This window comes from Raphanus sativus, chromosome 5, assembly GCF_000801105.2.
Source record: "Raphanus sativus cultivar WK10039 chromosome 5, ASM80110v3, whole genome shotgun sequence".
NCBI lineage: Eukaryota > Viridiplantae > Streptophyta > Magnoliopsida > Brassicales > Brassicaceae > Raphanus > Raphanus sativus.
Window position 1 is genome coordinate 31,881,764 of NC_079515.1, and position 15,937 is coordinate 31,897,700.

The 15,937-nt window shown below is 34.2% G+C and overlaps 4 protein-coding genes and 1 pseudogene across 4 annotated transcripts; all 5 read left to right on the forward strand.

Moving 5' to 3' along the window:
* The first annotated feature begins 918 nt into the window (after positions 1 to 918).
* On the forward strand, positions 919 to 2,755 carry LOC108835863 (F-box protein SKIP23). The gene is made up of 2 exons (XM_018609087.2): positions 919 to 2,286; positions 2,499 to 2,755. Exons 1-2 carry the CDS (start codon positions 1,102 to 1,104, stop codon positions 2,538 to 2,540), a joined length of 1,227 nt encoding a protein of 408 aa, XP_018464589.2. The 5' UTR covers positions 919 to 1,101; the 3' UTR covers positions 2,541 to 2,755.
* Positions 2,756 to 3,491: 736 nt separating this feature from the next.
* LOC108835862 (pentatricopeptide repeat-containing protein At2g17033) lies at positions 3,492 to 5,207 on the forward strand. Its single transcript, XM_057011377.1, has 2 exons — positions 3,492 to 3,812; positions 3,900 to 5,207. The coding sequence occupies exons 1-2, from the start codon at positions 3,492 to 3,494 to the stop codon at positions 4,962 to 4,964; spliced, it is 1,386 nt and encodes a 461-aa protein (XP_056867357.1). The 3' UTR covers positions 4,965 to 5,207.
* A 4,950-nt stretch (positions 5,208 to 10,157) lies between these two features.
* Positions 10,158 to 11,607, forward strand: LOC108857340 (NAC domain-containing protein 6). Its single transcript, XM_018631319.2, has 3 exons — positions 10,158 to 10,527; positions 10,617 to 10,885; positions 10,967 to 11,607. Exons 1-3 carry the CDS (start codon positions 10,371 to 10,373, stop codon positions 11,366 to 11,368), a joined length of 828 nt encoding a protein of 275 aa, XP_018486821.1. The 5' UTR covers positions 10,158 to 10,370; the 3' UTR covers positions 11,369 to 11,607.
* A 1,467-nt stretch (positions 11,608 to 13,074) lies between these two features.
* Positions 13,075 to 14,015, forward strand: LOC108860852 (uncharacterized; annotated as a pseudogene).
* A 540-nt stretch (positions 14,016 to 14,555) lies between these two features.
* On the forward strand, positions 14,556 to 15,699 carry LOC108860389 (uncharacterized). Its single transcript, XM_018634275.2, has one exon. It carries the CDS (start codon positions 14,805 to 14,807, stop codon positions 15,573 to 15,575), a length of 771 nt encoding a protein of 256 aa, XP_018489777.1. The 5' UTR covers positions 14,556 to 14,804; the 3' UTR covers positions 15,576 to 15,699.
* The last annotated feature ends 238 nt before the right edge of the window (positions 15,700 to 15,937 follow it).

The following is a 15,937-nucleotide window of genomic DNA, read 5'->3' on the forward strand; positions in this document are numbered from 1 at the left end:
TTTTATATATAATAGTATTATTTGAATCGTATTTATAATTTTTTTAAAGATATGTAAGTTATGAAAAAAATGAAAAACGAAACTTTAACTAAAATTTACAATATATTAATACATATATATATATATATATATATATATATATATATATCATATATATTTTTTATATATATATATATATATATTGGATTATCGGTTTGGTTCGGTTTAAACCCAAACCAAACCATTCGGATTGAGTAAAATATGAACCAATTGGGTTACATAAAGAGGACGGTTTGGTTTGGTTCGGTTTAGAAGCTAAATTATTAATGTTTCCAAAAGTTATTATTATTTACTTAGAAGCTAAATTATTAATGTTTTATATAATAATATATGAAATATAATAGAATTTATTTTAGATGAATTATATCATATTTTTTTCAAAATTGCCCTAATCGGATAAAATATTTTCACAAATTTTCATTATGCAGATTATAAATTTACTGCAACTATTAACTATTTGCAAATAATATTAAATTGGTTTTCAAAGACTCAAAGTGTTACAATTTGGAGTGAAAAAGAGTCATCAATAACCACTATTAATAATAGCTAAAACAATTTATTTCTAAAAGTTTAATAGTATAAAAGACAATAATTTTACTAGATATAACCTTTATTCAAATAAAAAAATATTATAGATGTTTGCTAATTGCTATTATACGATTTTGTAAAATATATCCACTTTTTCAAACAAATATTTTCGTAATTTTCATAATGCAATTTAATTATGTGTTCGTTATTCCTCAGAGTTTCCAATAAGAATATGCACTTTAAACTATTCAACTATTTTCGAATATTATTAGTTGTAATATACGCTCCAAAACGGCGGCGTTTAAATAAAAAGAGAGGAATCCTGGAACATGACGATTTCTTGGAAGCATTCCAGGAAAATTCGTTACAAAAAGAGGAGGTGAGGTCCAATAAATCGACCCGTTACAAAATTCGTTATCCGGTCGGATCATTTCGGGTCAGAATTGATCTCTGAGAGATATTATTATCCCTCTGGTGGTGATTGTGATTTCTAAGGTGTGTAAAGCTTTCCTCAAATTCATCATCAATCAATCAATGTTCGATTGGGCAACACTCCCGAAGGATCTCCTAAACCTAATCTCCAAATCCCTCGAATCCTCCTTCGATCTCCTCCAATTCCGCTCCGTCTGCTCCTCATGGCGCTCCTCCGCCGAGCCGAAACCCCCTCTCCCGACTCACCACCTCCCGATCCTCCCCGATAACGGCACTAGCCTCTTCCCCGACTCCGCCGTAGGTTTCCGCCTCTCCCAGCGTAGCATCCTCCTCATCAGACCTCACAAACCGATCGACGACGACTCCGATCTGTTCGGATGGCTCGTCAAGGTCGAGGAAGACCTGAATCGTCCTCTCAAGGTGACGCTTCTCGATCCGATGAGCGAGACGAGGAGACACTCTCTCCCCGAGCATTTCCCTCGATCTCTCGATATGTCCAGGTTCAAGATCCGAGAGCTAGGTCGCGAGTTCAAGCTTCACTATTTCAATACATCCGGCGATATCGTCAACAGTCTCTACTTGGAGAAAGCGGTTGTTAGGTATTTGGATAGTTGCAAGTTCGTGCTGCTTACGATTCATGTCTCCGGGAAGTTAGCTGTGTTTACCTCTTGGGATCGAGCTTGGACTGTGATCAATGACATGCCTTCTCCTTACGATGATGTGATCGTCTTCGACGGCCGTTTCTTTGGCGTCGATAACAACGGGAGGACTGTGGTTGTGGATTTTGCCGATTTGAAGCTGGAGTTGGTTGCGAGCCCTGTGTACGGTGGTGACAAGAAGTTCTTGATTGAATCTTGCGGCGAGATGTTGATGGTGGATATGTATTTGAGCATGGAGGAGGTGGATGGGGATCCGGGGTTTGGGGAGGAGGTCTTTGAGCATCATGCGGTTTTCATGAACGAGAGGACGGTGAAGTTTAAGGTTTTCAAGTTTGTTGAGAGGGAGAAGAGTTGGGTTGAGGTGAAGGATCTTGGGGGTAAGATGTTGTTCCTTGGGGATGACTGTAACTTCACCGCGTCGGCTTCTGATTTGTTGCCTTCGTGTGGTGGTGGGAGTTGTGTGTTCTTTAACGGTAATGTCTTCAACGAGGATGACGTGGAGGCGATGCAGGATCGGGATTTGGGAGTGTTTGATTTCAGGAGTGGGAAGATTGAGCTGGTGCATAAACGCCCTGAGTATGCTAAGCTGTTCTGGCCTCCACCTCCGTGGATTACTACTTCTCGTGAGGTGAGTCAGTGGTTTTCCGTTTTTATCTAGGATCGTTTGCTTATTAGTTAGTTAGTTAGTTGTGTCACTAACTAACTATTAGTCTCTGAACATACATTAAGATTAGGTTTCGTATCAGTTTCTTTTCTCTTACTATCATGATGATCTCGTTTTCCATTAGTCTAGCTAAATGTCTGCTCATTGTTAATATGTGAAACCTTTATTGTCCTCAGCGCGCTGAAGATCATCCGGGAGAAACATCATCCCAATCTTGAAAAATGTTACTGTGTAAGTTGGAGTTTACGGCCTTGGAGATTCAACAGATACGGAGGTTAATTATCTCTCTCTGATATTTGTGAGATTAAGAACCCATATAGGCTGGCTGTAACTTATATCACATGTTTATGCTGCTTCTTCTTTTACGAGTAAACGAACCTTTCCATATTTTCAGTAACTTTGCATTTGTACATAGATAAACTTTCTTTGTTCTTTTTATTTCTCAAAGATGATGTTATTCGTTGGAGAATCAAACCCATGTTTTCTTCCAAGAGCCAATGTAACATACATAACCAACTAAAGTAATTAATTTTAGATTATGTGAAAAAAAAACTGTAACACATGGATTCTAATAATTCTAGAACTCAAATTTGTCGTAAACCGGGCAAGACATGGCATAAACCGGTTTCAAATTTCTAAACCGAAGTTCGGTATTGGGCGATGCAGTGTGGTGCTGGTAGCACTTTTTACGCCAAAACAGAAACATAGTCTTGTTGAACTCTGTTTCACAAAAAAGAAAAAAGAAGTCGTTCGTTCAACTCTGTCCTGTCAAAAAAAAAGGTCGGTTTCGAAACTGCCAACCGGCCTAACCCGAATTGCCTCATCTTCATCCCCTAACATCATATTAATTCCATGTCACTGGGTTCTCTAGATTTTGGTAATTAGGAATTACAAAGTTCTTCCCCTTTTTCTGATTACGAAGTGGTTAGTCTTACTAGAGAATCTGTCGTTTAATCTTGGAGTTGATGAAATCGAAGTCTGAGTTTTGATTTCTGAGGAATGAAGTAATTTTAGAAAAATTGGATCTCAATTTCGTTGATTTATTATTGTTATGTACTGACACTGAGAGAGTATTATTCAATGCAGGTGTGGTTGTTACCAGAACCTCGACTCTTGTTTATCCTCTCTAACACTGCTGTCCACACATACACACACAAGTCCATAACCAGATGATGATGATAAGCACCTGTAGCATCGCTTTGCAACGGTTCCTTTTCACTCCGCCTCCTCAGAGCCTGAGAGAAGAGCTGAGAACACCACCACCAATGGAGGTTCGGTGCATGGCCGGAGCAGTAGTGCCTTTGATGAAGCAAAGCCACAAGTTTATCTCCTCCCTCTCTTCCCCTGCCTTGTCTGGAGATCCCTCAGCTACAAACCGACACATTAAGAAGTTCGTAGCTGCTTCCCCTAAATCAGTGTCTCTCAATGTCCTCTCTCATCTCCTCTCCCCTCACACTTCACTTCCCCATCTCTCCTTCTTTGCTCTCTCTGTGAGTCTTTTTTTTAATTTCTTTCTCTCAATCAATTATTCGAAATTTGGGTTTTGATTTCTTTTATTGTTTTTATTAATTTTCAAGTTGTATTCAGAAATTACTCAAGCTTCATGGTTTGATTGGAATCCTAAGCTCATTGCCGATCTTGTTGCTCTGCTCAATAAACAAGAAAGATTCCAAGATTCAGAAACTCTACTCTCCACTACCGTTTCAAAGCTCAAGTCAAACGAACGGGACTTTGCTCTCTTCCTCTGCAACTTGGCTGAATCAAACTCTAAACAAGGGTCAGCACAAGGTTTCAACGAAGCCTGCCTTCGTTTGAGAGAGATAACCCAAAGAACCTCATCAGTTTATGTCAAAACCCAAGCTTACAAGTCCATGGTCTCTGGACTGTGCAACATGGACCAACCTCATGATGCTGAAACTCTTATCGAAGATATGAGAATCGAAAAGTTAAAGCCGGGGGTGTTTGAATATAAGTCCGTTCTATACGGTTACGGAAGATTAGGATTGTTCGATGACATGAACAGAATAGTGCGTAGGATGGAGACAGAAGGTCACAGAATCGACACGGTTTGTTCGAATATGGTTTTGTCTTCTTACGGAGCTCACGATGCTCTTCCCCAAATGGGTTCTTGGCTACAGAAACTTAAGGACTTTAATGTTTCTTTGTCCTTGAGGACGTATAACACGGTCTTGAATTCTTGTCCTACGGTCACATCGCTGATAAAAGACTTGGATAGCTGTCCGCTTTCTGTTTCCGAGCTGCTTACTTTTCTGAACGAAGACGAGGTGACTCTGGTAAGAGAATTGACTCGGTCATCGGTTCTAGATGAGGCTATGGAGTGGAGTTCGTTAGAAGGCAAGTTGGATTTACATGGTATGCACTTGAGCTCCTCGTATTTGATAATGTTGGAGTGGATGGATGAGATCAAGGTTAGGTTTAGTGAAGAGAAGTGTGTGGTTCCTGCAGAGATTGTTGTTGTTTCTGGCTCAGGGAAGCACAGTAGCGTGAGAGGAGAGTCACCGGTTAAAGCATTGGTTAAAAAGATAATGGTTCGTACCGGAAGCCCCATGAGAATCGACAGGAAGAACGTTGGTTGTTTTGTTGCTAAGGGAAAAACTGTAAAAGAATGGCTTTGCCAGTGAAGTTATTGTAACTGTTGAGTTTGATCCTTGTGTTTACAAGTTTTAATAGTATTTTAAACAGTACATAGAGCACAAAGATGTGATAGTGGATATGATTTTTTTAAACAGTCATTGTAACAAATGAGTTTTAGTTTCAACAGTGAACTATTTAGTTTCAACAGTGAACTAGATCTCGATTCGCGCAACCGTGCAGAGGTTTGTTTGTTTTCAGTTTATATATATATATATTATATATTGGTTATTTTTAACATTAATCATATACGTAATTACTTATATAACTATTTCAAATACAATAACTTTATAATTTACATGTTATAATTAATCACTTGTTTAAAACCATCACATGTATTTATTCTTTTTATTATATATTTATTTTATTGTATTTGTATTTAGTTATTAAACAAATTTATATATACATACAAAAATACATTTAAAAATATATTTTGTATTAAATTTATGCTAAATTCTGATCCACCTTCCAAACTGAATTTATTTTTACCAATGTTTTTATGCTTATACATTTTAGATATTATTTTGTATTAAATTTATGCTAAATTCTGATCCACCTTCAAAACTGAATTTATTTTTACCAATATTTTTTATGATTATACATTTTAGATAATATATTATTATATAAAAAATTCTAAGATATGTTAATGTTTAGATATGTATTATATAATTTCCTAACATGATTATGATTATAAAGTAGATAAAAATATGATATAATTTTCATTTTCATTTTATAAACAATAAATTAATAGATTAATGTATAATAATATTTCAAATTTCAAAATTAATGAAAATATTTAGATATAATACAAAATTAATTATTACATAATATTAATAGGAAAGAAGTTAGCATTACCTAGATTCTAGGAATAATTTAAAATTTAATTGCAACTTATGTAATATACACATGAACAAAGTTTATGGTTAGAATATTATAAAATGATAACAAAAATGTATTTAATAAACATTTAAATGAATGGTCCAACTTAAAAAAAAAATCACACTTGAAATGAGTTGTTACTTCTGTTTTAATATATAAGATAGTTTCTTGTTGTACTGAAAAAATACATTGCAGTACATACATTTAGGTGATGATTGTTTTATTAGTTTTTGGTTTTAGTTTTTGGTTTTTAGATTTTGGATTTTAGATTTTAGATTTTGGTTTTTGATTTTCAGATTTTTGTTTTTTATTTTCAGTTTTTGGTTTTAGCTTTTGGTTTTTAGATTTGGTTTTTGGTTTTTTATTTAGTATATTTTTTAGTTTTTTCGAAAATAACTAAAATATTACTTTAAAATAATAGAACAAAATAGCAATCAAATTTTAGAAGCTACTATTAAAATTGATCAAAATATTATGATTATTACTTAATCATAAACATACATTAACATGCTTTTAATTACTATATTTTTTTAAAAAGCTTACATTATACTAAAATATAAATAATAAAAATATCTGCTTTATTTTTAATTTTTAAAACTTGAATGACAATCTTTTTAGTTTTCTAGATTAAAATATTATATTTTTCTAGATTAAAATATGTGATCTAATAACTAATTGCTTACAGTTAGTTAAAATTATACATAAATAACTAAATTTATTTTACAGATATGAAACACTTATGACTATTCTCTGAAAACTATGTAAAATATAATTGTAATGACTTAGATTACCCTTCGTAATATTCTTTTCAGCAAACAATTTCAATTCGTTTAGTTTTCATACCAATTAATGAAAAGGGATAATAGAGGAATTGTGGAAGATGTCTTGTTCTGTGTGAAAATTGTAAAACGGTCATATATAAAGAAATAGAAGGAGTATAATTTATGTCCCAGTCAAATTTTGTTTCCAATTCGGTTCAGTTATTTTTAGTTCTGGATAAATGTGCCCACATCTTAGTTATTTCCTTCTGAATAATCATCAATCACGCGGCCATACATTTGCTTTTAAAAGAAAGATGATCATCAATCACGTCAAGATAATACAAAATAAAAATCATCGACCATGTTATCAAAATAAAATAAAAAGCAATCTCTTGTTTATTGTTAAAAGATTCTTCGTTACAGTTTACAAAACGTTGTTTTTGCTTTCGGCGTATTATCAGATAAGGGGAAATCTTCTTAGGACCCCCTACTTGTTATTTGGGTAGTTTCGTTGATATTGACTGAATAGTGTATTGATGTTCCTTGTTGGGCATATGTAGACAACGATTGAATTAAAGTATCCTTTTCTGCAATTTCCGAGAAACTTTCATATGCTAACATATATACCTCGACGCACTAGTCGCTCTCACTACTATTAGTTGTTGTTTGTTCTCTTGTTACATTTTATTTTCTTAATTCACAATCAGAAAATCGATCTCGAACTTCTCTCTATCAATCTCACAATTTCCAACAATTGTCACAGCCAAATATCGTTAGGACATCATTATCAATAGAACTTGTCAAAGTCCTAACATAAATTGTTTTTCATTTTAATTTTCTTTTGTCAGAAAAGAAAAATAAAAAGAAAAATAAAGAAATAAATCAATCACATGGAAGAAAAAGAGAAAAAAGTTAAGGACACAGTTTAGGACGTTGTTTATATTAGGACATATGGATTGGGTAATTGAAAAAAAGTGGTGGACCCCACCTCAAAATCACTTAGGACCATTGTTAGAAACGACCGATATTTATGCTCTTATAGAATTGCACACTTGAACATCTTTAAAACCAACCACAGGAACTCGTGATAAACACACATATATATATATATTGACAATGGAAATAATAGATATTCAATGATAATGAAAAGAAGATCATAGGTGAATAATTAAGAAAAATCAAATCCATCAAAGAAGGAGAAAAACTAGACCTCTTCCACATCGTTCATAATTTTATTTTTCATTCTTTTTTGATCAAACAGGCATTCATTCATTCATTTAAATAAAAGAGTTTACTCCACAATGGGAGGGGAGTTCAAACACAAACGAAGAGCTGATTTGGCTAAGCCATCTGCACTTACATTTGCCAGTCTCGGCGTGAAAACAAAGGAAATAGATAGAAAAGAACTACTCAACACGCGAATGTCGTGGAGGATTCCTTGGAGCTCGGTAACAGAGGAGTCTGTTGTGAGCAGTGATATGAGACTACTAGAGTCCGACAGGCACCTCAGATCGAGGAAACCCAGGTTTGTTGCGGCCAGGAGAGCTGATTTCAGAACTAAAGCCTCCGCCATTAAAGCATAGCTAACATACCTCTTCATGTCAGTTCCTTGCGCCACGATGGTACCATCCTTGTCCTTAAACAACCATCCCATTCCTCCCTTCTTTGATCCTGCATCCCAAACTCCATCAGTAAAACAAAACAGAGTAGAGGGGTTTGTGCTTTCCAAGCGAGGGGAGGAAGGTGATGCCCGTAGTTTTATTTTTCATTCTAAAACATAATTCTACTAAAAATTTATAGTTATTGACAAAAAGTTATTGAGATTATATTTAATTATATACAGTGCCATTCAAACATTTTTAGATACCCTAATCAGAATTTTAACAATATAATTTATAATGTTTTTTGGTTAACTTCCAATAATTGAATCATATTTTAGATATTCTGATTTAAAGAACCTTCTAGTATCATATTTGATGTTTTATCCAATATCATATATATTATATATATATATATATATATATATATATATATACACACATACATGTATATATATATATATATTCATAATAGAAGTCACTTGAATTTTTTATAAAATGATTCAATTATATTAATGATTGCTAAAAAAATAAAACTAATTTAAACGTATAGTAATGTTTGTCTATGTTATCATAAGTTTTTTTATTATAGTCAATTATAATTTCATCAAAATTATTTGTTAATATAAAATTTCAAAATTAAAATATTATTTAACAATACACTTTTTCAATATAATTATTACCAAATTTTTCATTAAAAAATCTAAAAATTCTTGTAATTATTATTAAAATAAAATTTCAAATTATATTTACATATAAATACTAACAACAGAATTTAGTATGAAAATAAATGAAAATATGTCCTTTAAAATATTCTGTAATCAATTGCCTGGCCATGTTTATATATTTGTTAATATTTTTTTTTATAAACAATAATAAAAGTCTACACATATTAAAATTATTAAAAAAATATAAACTTTGTTCACATATAAACATTAATAAAAGCTGCATATGAAAAAGCTAACTAAAAAAATACTCTCTTTGCTACGGTGGTCTCAATAATTTATGCTTTGATGAACCTATATTGAATCACGTGTGTGAAGTATAAATTGGATTGACAACTTCTAAGATATGTTAAGTGATTAAATATAAAAGTTTTTTACTATCTCTTTGTGTTAATAGTATTCATTATTCTTTTTTTTTGCAAATAATAGTATTCATTATTCTCTAACGGTTATTTTCTAACTTTTACCTAAATAAATTAAATGTTATTAAGGAAACAATTATCAGCTGGAAAAAACTGTTCTTACTTATTGACTTATGCCTTGTTAATCAAATATTTTATATAAATTTAATGACATTTCACTACAATGTTAAAACAAGTGCCTTCTTTCTATTGTATGTTAAAGTAAATTTATGTAATTAACAGAATATATTATCAAAATGATTAATTCTTGGTTTTCTTTTTCATTTTATATCATATTGGTTTTTGTTGATTAGACATTTAAATTAACCAAAAACTCACATATTGTTAAATATATTTGGAGGAAAAAGAGAAATTAACCTCAAGTGGAAATAATTAAAACAAATCTGAGTCAAAAATTCGTCTGGTAAACAAGACAGAAAATGAAGTTCAAGGTTCTGTCCCAAAGAGGCAAGACTTCCAGTCTTTGGAGGAGACTTCCAAAGTCAAGCTTAAGATAAAACAAATGGTGGAAGTCCCACGATCAACATGTTTGATTCTTTTTCAAATTAAAATAAATGGTTAAAACATAATTGTTTTAAAGAAAAAACAGAGAAGAAACACAAAGGCAAATCCTTTCTCAAACAAAAACAAAGGCAGCAAAGCTCTGGTCCAAATCCTCAAGACTCTTTCTAAGATAAAAGCGCGTGGGCTCCATCCACTTTGATCAATACCCTTATTTCTCAGTAAACAGCACAAACAGCTAAAAGTATGAACTTTAGAAAAAAAAATACATAAATGACTCAAAATTCTATATGTTAAATCATACCTCCACAACTTCCTATTGACTTGGTCTGCTTCCACATCAACCAAAGAAAAAAATATCCCTCTCTTAACGATTTATGTCCGAGTGTAGTATATAAATGTGCATAGAATCAACTATAAGTGATATCATCACCAACAACAACCTTTTTCACTTAGAGAGCTTTTAAGACAACCTAAACTTTGTAAGTGTTTTTAGGGACAGTGAGAGGCATGTCAAAAGAGATTGAGCTGCCAGGTTTCAGATTCCACCCGACCGAGGAGGAGCTTCTTAATTACTACCTCAAGAACATGGTTTATGGGAATATAACCAAAGTTGAAGTCATTGGTTTTCTAAACATCTATCGTCATGATCCATGGGACTTACCTCGTAAGTATCTTTCTATCTAGCTTTCTTCATTTCTATAAAATCCATTATTCTAAAATTGGTATTAATATGTTTTTAAATTTTGATTACAGACTTATCGACAATTGGGGAGAGGGAATGGTATTTCTTTGTGCCAAGGGAAAGGAAGCATGGCAACGGAGGTAGACCAAGCAGGACAACTGAGAAAGGGTATTGGAAAGCAACAGGATCCGATCGTAAGATCATAAGCTTGTCTGAACCAAAACGTATGATTGGACTCAAGAAGACCCTTGTGTTCTACAGAGGAAGAGCACCAGGAGGATGCAAGACTGATTGGGTCATGAACGAGTTCCGGATGCCTGACAATTGCACCTTACCAAAGGTACCTTATAAGTTATATGAATCAGTTATTTGATCAAGAAACAACTTCGTTACTAATCTTTTGTTCTCTTTTTGATCGCAGGACGTTGTTCTTTGCAAGGTTTATAGAAAAGCCACTTCACTTAAAGTGTTGGAGCAAAGAGCAGAGATGGGAGCTAAGATGAATCACGCATGCCCAAGCTCTCCTCTCTCGTCTTCCGACACTATTTCTTTCGTAGGTAAAGAAGAAGACATGATGATGACTTCTTTCCCTTTTCCTCAAGAAACAAACAACAACTTCATGCTTCAAGGGCATACCGAAGAGAAACAGAGGGAAACAGAGATGAAAGGACCTTCTTCATCACTGAAGCTTCCGTGTGGAGTGTCACCACTACCAGAGCTGCAAGTACCTCAACAAGGATTCGAGTGGGGACAAGACCAGTTGTTGAGTATAAGCCCATGGCTCCAGAATCTTACACCTATAGTTAACCTATTAAATTTTTAGGCTAATGTAAAAGAGAATATCTCACAACAAGTTTAACTATTCTTCACCTGGAAAAACAGAACTTGTAAGACACTAAGATGTTTGGCTTTAGCTTGAGCATTTACCTATTGTATTTTTATTTACTGAGATTTTAATGTACTTTGTGTAAGTTTGTAATGTAAGAAAATCTAATGTATACAAGTCAGAATCTTGACTGTACCATTCAATTCAATAAAACAAAAGTGCTATACTTTGAATCATGGACTTCCCCATGGTCGATAATTTCTCTCTACCGTACCAAGTTTTAGATTCGATGGAATATACGAGAAGAAAACTAGAGTAATAACAATTGAAGTCATACCCGTGTTGAATCAATCGATGTTGCTGTTATCTTGATCGGTAAGAAATCTTGTCTTGTGGCCTTTCAATGACTTGTTGTCAGTTTGTGGGACCTAAGAAGGGATGATCAATGATCATTGACCTAGACCCATTAGTTTCTTCTTCGTAATCCTCGCACTGCTGGTGACCCATTATTTCCAATTCTCTGATTCCGAGAAACAAGGGAAGATACAACCTAGAGGCAAAAGCGTTCTCTTTTGTTTTCTTTTTTTCACTCTTGTGTTTTTTCACTGTCCATCAAGTTAGCAGGCGGCAAAAGTCAAAAACTCAACCAGACAGAGACCTTGCAAATTCATCTTTGAGAAATAAATGTTTTTGGTTATGACAATGTTCAAGAAATCCTTATGTGGTAATTAAACTATAGAATAAAAGCTATAGACTACAGGAATTTGCTGGAAATCAGATCCTAGATCATGAAATCAAAGAATCAGATAAGATTCATTTAAAGGATAGAGAGGTTCCACCCTATGGGTCCATTACAAGAGATGGGTTTCTGAGGGTGGCTTTTACGAAAAGATTTAGATACAGTGTCTGAATATCTCCAATGATACTCTATAATTTTTATTCTAAAGTAAAATAATTCTATTATAAAATTGTATTTGTTCAAATGATTTACTATATAATAGAATAAATTATAGGGTAATGTTGTTTTTTATTCTATATTTGAAATAAAAAAACAACATTACTCTAGCATCCATTCTATTATAAAATGAATCATTAGAACAAATTTAATTTCATAATAAAATTATTCTATTTTAAAGCAAAATATAGAAAATTTTTGTGTCTAACAACTAAAAAACCAACTCTCCTCGAACCTAAGAGATTAAACTTACATGAGAAAAGTTAGTAAAACCAGAGAAAATGAAACAGCTTATGTAGTCTTTAGGTGAGCATAAGCATGGTCCTGTTTTATATTTCATGGCGTGGAGTTGCCTTCATATCTAGGGTTTCTCTTGAATTCTGCAAATAATGTGAAGTAATAATGTGTGGTTCTTCTCCAAAATGCAGACAAGATCCGAAAGTGAATATATATGCAATAATGGTGCTGTTATCATCTTCTCTAGGGAGACAAGCCATGCTGGATATTTCATAAACTATGCCAACGCCTTGCAAATTCGGCCGTGCACATTTATTTTCTTGAGATCTGCGTCTTATCTTTATTGAATATGGGAAATGAGCTGTGTAATGGAACATTGGGCAGACATAGACATTCATGGTTCAATATTATAAGTTCATGACAACCAATAGATTCCTCACTGCCTCTCTTTCCTAGTGGTGTATATAAGTATTACCTCGAGAGACATTGAGAAGCAGAACAAACAATTTAGCATTACCAACATCTTCTCTTTGCTCATTACCAAGAGAGAAACAAAATGGCTGTCTCCTTCCACGTTCGATCCAACAGTTACCCCTCTAGACTTCACCCACAAGCTGCTCATGTTGATGAGCAGTTGACTCGATTGAGATCTTCTGAGGAAACCTCGACATCTTCAAGCTCTTCTATATGTCAGAGGCTAGACAACCTTCAAGATCTTCACGAGTCTCTTGACAAACTTATTCGCCTACCTTTCACACAACATGCTTTACCACTAGAGCAGAACAAGAAAGCCGTCGAGCAGCTTCTTGATGGATCTCTCAGGATATTGATGGATCTCTCAGGATATTGGACCTGTGCAACATTTCCAAGGATGCTTTGTCGCAGATGAAAGAGGGTCTCATGGAGATCCAGTCCATGCTGAGAAGAAAGCGCGGAGATCTATCGGGAGAGGTCAAGAAATACTTAGCCTCAAGAAAATCCATCAAGAAGTCATTGCAAAAGGTCCTAAAGAGTTTGAAGGTCAAACAAGACCAAGAGTGCAACGACGAGTCTTTGGCAGTGTTTGGAGAAGCAGAAGCTATTACAGTTGCTCTGTTTGATTCTCTGTTTTGCCTCATGTCTGGATCAAAGACATGTAGCAAATGGTCACTAGTCTCAAAGCTAATGAGCCAGAAGAAAGTTACATGTGAAGCACAAACAAACGAGTTCACGAGGGTTGACTCTGAGTTCCAATCCGAGAAGACCTTGAAGATGGAGGATGTTCAGATCCTAGAGTCATGCATTCAAGATCTTGAAGATGGTCTTGAATCTCTTTCCAAGTCCTTGATTAAATACCGAGTCTCGATTCTTAACACCTTAGGCCATTAAAGCCTACAAATTTTTTAGAAAATAATTACTTGTAAATGAAACACATAAACAATGAATACAAGATCTTTATCGTATATAACTCTGTTCTTGTGATATCTCTTATTTTTTTCATGAATGATCATCAAAGAACCAAACCCTTTGTCGATTTGCAGAAAACGTCACACAGTTTCTTACCCTCAAATTTCACTATCTTAATCATTTTGTTTTATGACTGAGTAAATTAAGCAACGTTTACTTGTTCAACAAACATATCATGTGGCATCTCTGAACCTCTACACGGTTGTTGATATTAAAGATATAACCCAAAAAGTGTTAAGTAATCCATTATCTATTTGTTAACATGCCATGATCTGCGGATACGGATCTTGCCACCATTATCACAGTTGTCTAAATATGATTTTCTTCTAATTAGGATAATCATAACTTCATAATGCAAACGTGTGCACACGGAAAAGGGTTTATAAATATTCACAAAATATTCAGAGGTAGGAGACAAGCCAAGCTGGAACTGACAGAAGCTACTAAGAGTGCTCGTGCGGTTACGCGTTTTGTAAGATAATAGTAAAAGCTTATATTTATTGTCTATTTCAGCATCTTCAACGTGATTAAGACCTGACTCTTTCATCAGCATTGTCTTTTGCTTGTCCTATGGCATACTAATCTCAAACTTCACAGAGAAAAATATTATTTAACTCCTAGAAGATAGGCATGAGACTTGCACGAGTAGCATCACCTTCATCTTGCCTCTCTTTCCTACAAGGTGTATATATGTACTGACCTGTTAGGCAAAATGAAAAAAGCATAACAAACATCTCTAGCTCTCTCAAAATTTTCTCTCTAATCAATAACAAAGAGCTTAAGCTTCAAAAACAAATGGCACTCTCTTTCAACGTTCGCTCTAACAGCTTACCATCTAGATCTCACCCGCAAGCCGCTCATGTCGATGAGCAGTTGGCCCGTTTGAGATCTTCTGAGGAAGCTTCAACATCTTCCATCTGCAAAAGAATCGACAACCTTCAAGAGCTACACGAGTCTCTTGACAAGCTCATTCGCTTACCTTTTACCCAACAGGCACTAGCACAAGTACAGAACAAGATATTCGTCGAACAGCTTCTTGATGGATCTCTCAGGATCTTGGACTATTGCAACGTTTCCAAGGATGTTTTGTCGCAGATGAAAGAGGGTCTCATCGAGATCCAATCTATTCTACGAAGAAAGCAAGGTGATCTATCAGGAGAGGTCAGGAAATACTTAGCCTCAAGAAAGTCCCTCAAGAAGACATTCCCGAAAATACAAAAGTCTCTCAGTGTTGCACGAGAAGGAGAGTCTTTGGCTGTCTTTGGAGAAGCAGAAGCTATCACAGTTTCTTTGTTTGATTCTCTTTTTAGCTACATGTTTGGATCAAAGGCTTGTGGAAAATGGTCAGTCGTCTCAAAGCTAATGAGCAAGAAGAAAGTTACAGCCGAAGCTCAAGTAAACGAATTCACTAGGGTTGATTATGAATTTCAGTCTGGAAAGACCTTGAAGATAGAAGATGTTCAGATCCTAGTGTCATGTATTCAAGATCTTGAAGATGGAGTTGAATCAGTTTCGAAGTCATTGATCAAATATAGAGTTTCATTTCTTAACACATTAGGCCACTAAAGGGTACAATTTTGTCACAAGGGAAAAGATACTAGAATCTTATTCAAGTCTCATTTCTGTACATCTTTATTTATTTGATCTCGGACTGTTTAACCCAATCAAAGAACAAGATAACTCTAGAAACAAGACGTTCACAGTTTTAACTTTCAACTTTTCACCTAATGGTTAACGATTAGGTTAATAACTTTTTTTTTGGAACTTTAATTAGGTTAATAACTTCTATCCACCTAAATGACGCTGTCTCAATTATTTATTTAAATAAGATCACTGATTAGCGAGATTATCAAATTTCAAACGTTTTCTGTACGTACCTAATTATAATATTTCGGCATCGCCATACGCCACGTAATTAGTCTGGACCA

Coding starts and splice junctions, on each gene's coding strand:
- LOC108835862 (XM_057011377.1), top strand. CDS start 3,492: ATGATGATGATAAGCACCTGTAGCATCGCTTTGCAACGGTTCCTTTTC. Junction 3,813..3,899: donor TCTCCTTCTTTGCTCTCTCT/GTGAGTCTTTTT, acceptor TTAATTTTCAAG/TTGTATTCAGAAATTACTCA.
- LOC108857340 (XM_018631319.2), top strand. CDS start 10,371: ATGTCAAAAGAGATTGAGCTGCCAGGTTTCAGATTCCACCCGACCGAG. Junction 10,528..10,616: donor TGATCCATGGGACTTACCTC/GTAAGTATCTTT, acceptor TTTTGATTACAG/ACTTATCGACAATTGGGGAG. Junction 10,886..10,966: donor ACAATTGCACCTTACCAAAG/GTACCTTATAAG, acceptor TTTTGATCGCAG/GACGTTGTTCTTTGCAAGGT.
- LOC108860389 (XM_018634275.2), top strand. CDS start 14,805: ATGGCACTCTCTTTCAACGTTCGCTCTAACAGCTTACCATCTAGATCT.
- LOC108835863 (XM_018609087.2), top strand. CDS start 1,102: ATGTTCGATTGGGCAACACTCCCGAAGGATCTCCTAAACCTAATCTCC. Junction 2,287..2,498: donor GGATTACTACTTCTCGTGAG/GTGAGTCAGTGG, acceptor TATTGTCCTCAG/CGCGCTGAAGATCATCCGGG.